The following is a 9,680-nucleotide window of genomic DNA, read 5'->3' as shown; positions in this document are numbered from 1 at the left end:
CCTTATGTTCGGCGTTGAGCTTGCCGACTGCTTGAAGACCCAACATTATCTATGGGTATGATTTGCAGGTTTATCGGGGGTGCTATGGATCTGACATATTTGGTCCAGAATCTTGTTTAGACTGGATAGTTCGTCTCTGTTGCCTTTGGAGGGCAGCTTTTGCTGACATGGCTGAGAGCTTCTGAATCCGGCGTTTACCGCGTGCTCTTCGGGCTGTCTTCTTTACTCCAGCGCTTGTTTTTGCTGCGTCGTGATTTCTTGTTTCCGTCCCTGACTTCGGATGTACTTGGGTCGCAGGTGCTGCATCGGACTAACCAGCTGTCCTCGCCCGCGCAAAAGCGGGTCATGAGGCTTGTTAATGCTGCCATTGTTCTCGGCTTTTCTTGGCCGAGGTGTCTGGCAAGCCATTCGTCTCGAACGCTGTGCTTGAAAGCTGCTAAGGCTTCGGTGTCCGGACAGTCGACTATTTGGTTCTTTTTAGTGAGAAACCTATTCCAAAGCTTTCAGGCTGACTCTCCGGGCTATTGAGTTATATGACTTAAATCGTCTGCATTCGGTGGTCGGACATAGGTCCCTTGAAAATTTGCCCGAAAGGCGTCTTCGAGCTCTACCCAGCTTCCAATGGAGTTTTCGGGGAGGCTTTTAAGCCAGTGCCGAGCTGGCCCTTTGAGCTTGAGGGGTAAGTACTTGATGGCTTGGAGATCGTCTCCTCGAGCCATATGAATATGGAGGATGTAGTCCTCAATCCAGACCCTAGGGTCTGTCGTTCCGTCGTACGCCTCTATGTTTACGGGTTTGAATCCCTCTGGAAATTCATGGTCCAGCACCTCATCGGTGAAACATAGGGGGTGTGTGGCACCCCTGTATTTGGCTGTACCGTGGTGTTGGGATGTTTGTTGTGTTGCATTGCATGCTGGAGCGCGCTTGCGTGGCCCGTAGATGGATCTGGTTGCGCCATCCTTTTGATGCGAGCCCTCACATGGATCGCGTACTGGCTTATGTGTGGCGCCGTTTGCCGCTCTATGTTGGCCACGAGGTCGTCTATCCGATCAGATGGCCGTTTTGGTTTTTGGTTGCGGGGGATCTAAGGCCTCCTCATCGAATTCAGGTAGCAACTTTCGCTTCGGGTAGCTCTTGGTGTGGCGATTACCGCCGTACTTCGCTGCAGTGTTGAGTACTTCACTCCATCTGATTCTAAGTGTGTCTTGTGCAGCCCTGAGCCTTTGCTTCTGCCTTTTCAAACTCCTCGCAGTGGCAACAAGCCTTTGATGGGCATTCTGTTGCTCCGGGTGCCTGTCCGGTGTGATGTCGTCTGGACTGTTATCTTCGACTGAGTCGGGTTGTTCGGATTGATTCTTCGTGTTGCCGTGATCGGGCGATGGTTCACCCTGCTCTATCGCTGGGTCTATATGATCGGTGTTTCCGCCGAGGCGGGATTTGGAGCGGCGCTTACGCCGCTGCTTTGACTGCTTCTCGAGGGAACAACCCTTCGCTGCGTCCTTCCGTTCCTCGTCGTCATTTTCTTTGGGTGTGTCCACCATGTATACATCATATGATGAAGTGGGCGTCCAGTGCCCTGTGGGCAGTGGTTCCTGTTCGTCTCCTGCATCGTCGTCCATACCGTCGATGTCTTCGGAGTCGAAGTCGAGCATGTTGGTCAAATCATCGACAGTGGCTACTAAGTGGGTGGTGGGTGGGCAGCAAATTTCTTCGTCATCCGCATCCCACTCCTGCCGAACATAGTTCGGCCCGGACTCTCCTGACAGGGAGAGAGACCTTAATGAGTTTAGTATGTCGCTGAAGGGCGAGTGCTGAAAGATATCCCACTCCACTCATCCGCATCCCACTCCTGCCGAACATAGTTCGGCCCGGACTCTCCTGACAGGGAGAGAGACCTTAATGAGTTTAGTATGTCGCTGAAGGGCGAGTGCTGAGAGATATCCGCGGAGGTGAACTCCATGATCGGCGCCTAGTCGGATTCGATAGGCACGGGCGCAGGTGGTTCAGAGTCTGTGGCCGGGGAAGAATCCGGTAGTTCGGCGTCACGGCTCCCGTGAAGGGTAAGGTCGATACTCGGATCGATCGTCGCTGAGAATATGGCCTCCGTGGCGGGGTCTATCCACCCATCCATGGATGGCGCAATTGGCTCCAAATTGAGGGTCGGAGCGGTTGCAGGTGCGGTCTCATGAACACTATCCGATGGTAGAGCTAAATCATGCTCATTGTGATTGTGGGGCACACTCAGCAGGGGCTCGAATCCGTCGAAGATCAAGTCTCCGCGGACAGCGGCCATGTAGTTTAAGCTTCCAAACCTGACCTGGTGGCCAGGGGCGTAACTCTCGATCTGCTCCAAATGGCCAAGAGAGTTGGCCCGCAGTGCGAAGCCGCCGAATACAAAGATCTGTCCGGGGAGAAAAGTCTCACCCTGGACTGCATCGCTATCGATGATCGAAGGAGCCATCAAGCCTAACGGTGACGACACAGAGGAACTCTCAACGAAAGCACCAATGTCGGTGTCAAAACCGGCGGATCTCGGGTAGGGGGTCCCGAACTGTCCCCTGCCTCCTGTTACCATCCGCCTTAGACGCAGAGTTCAGGACCCCCTACCCGAGATCCGCCGGTTTTGACACCGACAATGAGCAAGAAGGACACAAGGGAGGAGAAGCGCCAGCAATATAAGGAAGATCAAATGAACACCTTCATGGAGATCCAAAGGGGGAGGCTTGACCTTGAGAGAAGCAAGCCAAGATGCTTGCGATGGAAGCGGAGAAGCAAGCCAAGATGCTCGAGATCGAGGCCGCCAATGCCAAGAGAAAGGCAAAAGAAGTGGAGCTCGCTAGCATGATGATGGGGGTGGAGGTCATGAAGGTGGACTTGAACACCGTGTCGCTGAGGAAGAGGCGTGGTTTGAGAAGATGCAGGCCGACATGCTCAAGTTCAACAACGAGTGATCTATGGTGGAGAGCACCATCCTTTTTTTGTATGCCGGCAAGTGTGCTGGCATGACCACGGCTGAGATGGCGTGGTCAAATTCCCGCCCCTTTTTGTGTGCTGGCATGTGTGCCGACCGCTGGCAAGTGTGCCAGCATAAACTGTGTGGTGGATTTTTGGGAGACTGGCATTGTATGCCAGCCATTGGCATGGTGCCGGCATGAATTTTGGCCGATGGCATGGCCGCTGGCATGATCTATGGCAGTGGGCCTTTTAAAATTTATGCATGGACATGAAATGGGTCCTGTGCATTGGGCGCATAGCCGACCCAAATCAAAAAGAGGGCGGACGTTGAGCCGGCGGCCGACCCAAACGGACAAAAAGCGGACAAAGAGCGCGTCCGTTTGGGTCGGCGCGTTGGAGTTTCTCTTATGCAATGTGGTGTAGGTTTCCTTTGTGGATTCCAACCTCTCCAACGATGCGACTATCTCCTCTCTAAGGGAGTGAACATCGAAATAAATCTTCGTTTCCCCGTGCCTTCGATTGTCCCTAACCGTAGCTCATTCATTTGTGTTTTACTTTGGTCCCTTGACCTTGCAAGCATCATAAATATTGTAGAGATCTATTCACGCCCTGGCCCCTCGCAGATCCACCTCGATCCTTTCAGACAGGAGGAAAAGGCAGGAGGAAGTGGAGAGATACAATAATGCAGGGTCAATACTTGAGGACTTCATATAAAACCAAACAAAGAAACTACAAAACTTAGAACTAATTGTGTCATTTTAGTATTTTCACTGTCTGGTTTAAAATTCGCTAACTAAAATGAAGACAACTACCTTAATCAACAATTTTGGGATATTGACCTTTTTCCATGATGATCAAATTGGATGAATGGTTGAGGACATCACAAACAATATTGACCATTTTCCTCTATTTTTCATAATACACAAACTTCTGAATAGTCCCTTTTGTAATATTGCCAAATGAAATAATCATACATTAGCTACTGATTTATCATTCTTGTCTCCACTCTGAAACAACATTTGTTCCTTTGGATTTTCTTCACTCGGAGGTACCGATTCTTTTCTCTTTCCCCAAAGGAAAAGATAGAGCCCAGCTAGAATCATGAACATGCCTAGAACACTGCATGCATGTAAACCGATCGGTTATTAATTGCAAGGAAACTCAGCAACAATTTTAAAAAAAATAATGTTAGTAATTGGCAATGCATATTTTGGTATATACCTACGGTCTTAAGAACGTTAGCCAAAATCAGCACTTATTAATATAGGATAGAGAGAAGTGGTAAGCATACCTCCCAACGGACATATCATTGCCGAGAAGCAACGAGTCGAGAATAGTAGTGAAGAACACCGTCACGACACAAAACATGGCCGGATAGGTTGGCCCACGCTGCGTGACGACCCATGAAATCATCACAAATTTGGCAGCAGTGTTGAGTATTGCCTGCAGCAAGATGTAAATGAGGACCTTCAACTGAGAGCCACAAAGTGAACTGATGCACAACAAAAGGAATAGCCGAATAGTTTTACCGAGTACACAATGGTGAGCAAGCTCATGTTCCATTTGAGCGCCCATGTTGCCTTCTCTCTGTTCATGGCAACCCCCACGACAGCCGTTTGGATGCTCCCCACGAAGCATGTAGCGACAGTGGACCAGTACTTGTATGGGAACACTTTTAGCATCTGAGCCTGCTCATTACAAACTCATATATAATTAAGCTGTATTGGTCACACTTTGCTTAAGAATTTAAAAAGGTAATACTCCCTGGGAGGAGGAGTTGAATTTTGCATGAAGTACCTGTACAAAATTAATGATATATAGGTAATACTATTTATTTGAGACTTTGCAATAGTGACTTGTTGCTTATATGTTTGTTATATACCTGTACTGTGTACCAGACGGCGAGGCTGAGGCTGCTGGTGATGAGCAAGATGGTTCCACGCACATGGTGGTGACCAAAAGCAGCTCCGACTTGCTTCGGGTGGTAGCCGATGATATTTGTGGGCCAAAGGTGCAGCACCTTGCCCTTGTACAGGCTGATCACCAGCGTTCCTCCAACGCAGACTAGGGTTCCGACGACCTTGATGTTCCCCACCAGGCTCCTCATGTCTAGTGGCTCCTTCCTGAGAAAAATAACAGTCGGTTGTTGCAGTTCCTTCCTCTATGGCCCCAATATTCCTAGTAGGCGTTTGTGATTATATTTCCATCTTGTTTACCTGAAAAGGACCGCGAGGATGAAGGCGGCAATCGGTATGATGTTATAGAAGTTTACCGCGTATCCTGGCGATGTGTCTCCGAGGCCAATGTAGGCGAAACCAGGAATTGTGAATCTGGAAGGTGAAAGCAACAATCACCACTACTTTGTGCGTAGATATTTATCAGAACCATTGCCGAACTGAGATGATGTGAACGAAATGACTAACCCCACAAGTGCACTGGTGAAAATCCATATGAACGCCTTCAGTGTAAGCTCCTTCAACCTCCCTCTACATGAGGTGATGAGGGTAAGTAAACAGATAATCATTTGCAAAATGTTTCTATATCACGACACATTTTGATAATTACTTGCCAAATGTTCCCTGTCATATGACAACCATGAGAAGGAGAAAAATATGCTAAAATAACAGTAGTTAATTAGAGCTAACTTCTCAAAGAACATCGCCAAGGGGATGGCCAAGATGGCGCCAAGGAAGAAGCGGTACGTGAGCAAGGTCCAAGCAAGTGACCCACTGTCCACCACCACCTTTGTGAGCAACATTAACCCTGTCGTGAAAATTTGGATCAACAACATGAAGATGGCAGGCCACCATTCCTTCACGTTCGTCGAGCCCCCCATTACTGTCGCTGTACGTACATGGTGGAGAATTGGAGAATGGAGATAGCCTCTGAGCAAAGTGACAAGGAGGGAATGGCAAAGCTACGGGGAGGGAGGGGAGATGAGTGCTAGCTCTCACAACTCACCAAGTGCTTGTCATTCTTTATGTGTGAGCTAGTGGCGTGCATGCACAGAGAACTTGTGTTTGCAAGATGTCTCCACCCTCTAATTTTTCTCTTTATGTTTGAGGGATATATAAGAGTTATTCCTCAATCTCTAAAAAATAAATAGTGGAATATGGGTGGGCGGTGCATGCTCTGTTAGCTATACAAAGAATTTGTGTTTGCATCTAATTAGCTATACTTTCAACTTTCTAATCTTTCAGATTTATGGCCTGCTCTGTTAGCTACATGCCTCCAATTAATTACTCCCTCTGTTTACTTTTATAAGGCTTTGAAGACATTTCAGACAAGGTGCAAATTAGCTTATTTTCAGTTATCTAAAACGACTTATAAAAGTGAACGGAGGGAGTAATAAAGTAATTCCTAGCCTTTTGTTGTAGACTTGGTTTCATTCGAGTAATGAGCTCAACCTCTATCATGTACTCCCTCCGATCCAAATTAATTGACACGGATTTAGAATCCGTGTCAATTAATTTGGATCGGAGGGAGTAGTCTGTAGGATACTAGTGGAATTTCTTTGTAAGCCTTTCATGGTGAAATACTACTCGTTCGGCGGAGGACTTCCAAAACCCAAAGACATCGAGAGCTAAACCCATATTGGTAAATAACCATATGAGAAGCATATGCAAGGTTGTTGTTGTTGTTGTTGTTGTTGTTGTTGTTGTTGTTGTTGTTGTTGTTGTTGTTGTTGTTGTTGTTGTCATGAAAGGCTAGTGAGATCCTGGGTTGGACTTGCACGGCATCGCGGCACGTGGCCGGCGATGTGAGAGGTCCGTGTGACGGCTTGTATGGCAACGATGACGTTGGTGAGCGATGGTCTGGTAGAGGCAAGACGTTGTTAGTGGGCTTGGCTCTGGCATGTCCGAGTATCTTCGTCTTGGTCTTCGCTTGTTGTGAAGTCTGAGCTGCTATGCTTTTTGAGCCTCTTCATTTGAGCGGCGTACGATGACCTGGAAGGGGCGGTCCGGTGGTGAAGATCTTCTTCGGCGCGGGTCTTGCGCATCTCCTCTCCGGAGCTTGTCATCAGAGTCGGAGCTGCCTGTTGCTACGCGAGGGTCGACTGTTTGGCATGGGCCGGCATGGGTACCGGCGTCTGTTGCGACGAGGATTTCGTTTGTGGAAGTTGAATGGTAAAGTCGGAATCACTGGCTCGTGGAGGAGTGACGACGATGAGACCTGGTGGAAACCTCAGCTTTGTGTTTCTTCTCGCCAGCGTGTGTGTCTTCGTGTGGGTGGCCAGGTCGCGTGGTGTTGCCCTTGGCCGGCGAGGTTCTCGTGTGTCGCTTGTTCGAAGGTGTCTTGATGGGTCGTCAGCGGCGAAATCGGAGTCCCCTGCTCGGGGAGAGGTGATGACGATGACATTGCAGGCAACCTCGGCAGTGTCCTCTTCTTGGTGGTGTGTGTGGTCTCGTCGGTGCCAAGTCGACCGGGGTGCCCTTTCTTGTGGTTGTGTTGTAGCGGTTTTCGCCCGGTTCTTTGTTAATTAACCGGGCAACTTGTTACCCTTTTTCTTATTAATGAGATGAGGCAAAGCTTTTGCCTCTGTTTCGAAAAAAGGCTAGTGAGATCTTGAGATTTTTTTGAGAGAAATAGCTGGACTTTGCTGCATATTTTTTTAAAAAGATCTTGGGAAAATATGTTTGGCATACAGATTTGATATGCTTATGATTCCCACGCCTACAAACCCAGTATAGCTTCTTTGTCCATCAGGAAAGAAGATAAACAATAGCTAAACACAGTACAGAAGTAACAGAACACATGCTGGCGACATGGTGAACGCAACGGACAAACACGCCATAGACAAAACACAAACCATATATTGGTCCAGCAGGGAAGAACATAACAGATCAATATAAATGCAAAGATCATGCATATTGTAATTTCTGATCATGAGGTGGTGCTAGTGTATCCAATTACTTTTAATTTACGAGCGTAATTTTCGTTGATGCGGCCTTAAGTGTTACTTGTAGACCATGTTGTCTAACTTTGTGACAATGATTATGAACAAATGTTATAGGTCTTTGCAAAGTTTGATTCCCAGACATCCGAGCAGCTTTGCAAAAAGTACAGAGCTACATAGCTCCTGGGATGTAAAAAAATACAGAGATTTTTTTTTGAAATGTTCTGCTATGTTTTTGATCCAGGTGTAGCCCTAGCCAGTAGCCACTACTTCCCCTTCATTCCCTAAAGATGTGATCGCCCTCCATACTACTTATAAGGCAGGCGCCAAGGTTGTGTTGTTGTCATGGAAGACTCGTGAAATAGATCCTGGTAACATATGTGCGTGGCATACATATCAGATTTGATATGCTTTCAGTTCCCACCGCCAAACTCAGTAGCTTCTTCGGCCACCAGGAAAGAAGACAAATGGTCTGTCAAGCTAAACTTGTCTGGAGACTACTCCCTCTGTAAAGAAATAGTCTTTCGTGGTCTAAACAATCTTATACATTTTTAGGAGTACATGCTAGTGACACGGCGGCAACAGGCAAACACAACATGCCATCCACCCATAGGCACACACGAACCACATATCAATATAAGTGCAAAGAAGGAATTCGATCACGTCACGTCATGAATATAATCGGTCAGAAATGCATGCGTGCATAAATTAATAAGTGCTCCCTCTAACAACTTTGTATTAAACCAGCGACATTTAATATAGATCGGAGGGAGTAACAATAAAATCTTGAAGATGAGATGCATTGGCGGTGAGTAGAGAAGCGATGACGTACGGCTCAAGGATGAGGGCGAGAGAGACAACGAGGGCGGCACGGAGGAAGAAGCGGTAGGTGAGGAGGGCGAAGACCATGAGGCCAGCGTCGACCACCACCTTGGTGAGCAGCAGCTGCCCCGTGGTGAACAGCTCGATGAGCACCATGCAGATCGCCGGCCCCCACTCCGACTTAAACGACGACCCCATCGATAGATTTTCGACGATCGAGACGACGAGAACTTGGTTGATCAGCCAACAAGAGAATAGGAGTTGTGTGATGCGAGTTGCGGGGGGGTCGAGTGGGATGGGTGATCGATGGGCCAACCACTGGAGTGAAGTAACAAACCAGGGGAGAGATTCTTGTGGGATCGGGCGGGCGAGCTGCAGGCCGTGTGACCCATTCTTCGCTCCTAGCTAGATTCACGCGCAACTGCTACAGCAAGTTCAGTCTGCTTGGTAGAGAGTAGATTCAGCCCGTCTATTGGGCAGATTCTTTAGTTGGACTTTTCCTTTTTCTTTCAATACTTCTGCTTACTTTGTTTTACCTTTTATGTTATCATTTTTTTGTTTCTATTTCCACCTTTTTGTTGTCTATTTATGTCCTCCTTTTCTTCTTAGATTTTTTAAACATATTTTCTAGAGTACATGAATATATATTCAAAATGTGTATGAATATTTTCTAAAAAAAACTAGCTATCAACTATTTCTAAAAATACATGAACCTTTTTGTATATACAAACAATTTTATATACGCGGTGGGATTTTTATTCATATGTACATACATGAACACTTTTTCATTTTTAGCGATATCATTTTTTCCATGTTAAAAACTGATTAACAATATTTTAAGAAAAATCTTTGAAATAGAAATTAAATAAACCGGTTCGGAAACAATTATGGTACGCACATGGGGTTTGCATGGTCGTGCCTCTTCTCTTCTTTCCCACACCCAGTGTTGGGGATATTACTACTGGGCGTAAACCGGCCTATCTGGGCCGGATTAACTTCATCGGTA

At 47.1% G+C, this 9,680-nt stretch overlaps 1 protein-coding gene across 2 annotated transcripts; it reads right to left on the bottom strand.

Moving 5' to 3' along the window:
• Nucleotides 1–3,785: 3,785 nt before the first annotated feature.
• On the bottom strand, nt 3,786–8,997 carry LOC119298454 (WAT1-related protein At5g64700-like). Of its 2 annotated transcripts, none has more exons than XM_037575851.1 (7): nt 8,685–8,997; nt 5,379–5,441; nt 5,172–5,285; nt 4,838–5,078; nt 4,485–4,643; nt 4,247–4,398; nt 3,786–4,074 (listed from the first exon to the last, which is right to left on the bottom strand). In XM_037575851.1, exons 1-7 carry the CDS (start codon nt 8,870–8,872, stop codon nt 3,924–3,926), a joined length of 1,068 nt encoding a protein of 355 aa, XP_037431748.1. In that variant the 5' UTR covers nt 8,873–8,997; the 3' UTR covers nt 3,786–3,923. The 2 variants fall into 2 exon arrangements, with proteins under 2 accessions (XP_037431748.1, XP_037431747.1); XM_037575850.1 differs by lacking the exon at nt 8,685–8,997 and adding an exon at nt 5,601–5,892.
• Between the last annotated feature and the right edge of the window lie 683 nt (nt 8,998–9,680).

The sequence above is a fragment of the Triticum dicoccoides genome, chromosome 5A (assembly GCF_002162155.2).
Source record: "Triticum dicoccoides isolate Atlit2015 ecotype Zavitan chromosome 5A, WEW_v2.0, whole genome shotgun sequence".
In the NCBI taxonomy this organism is placed as follows: Eukaryota; Viridiplantae; Streptophyta; class Magnoliopsida; order Poales; family Poaceae; genus Triticum; species Triticum dicoccoides.
This window is presented reverse-complemented; position numbering and strand designations above follow the sequence as displayed.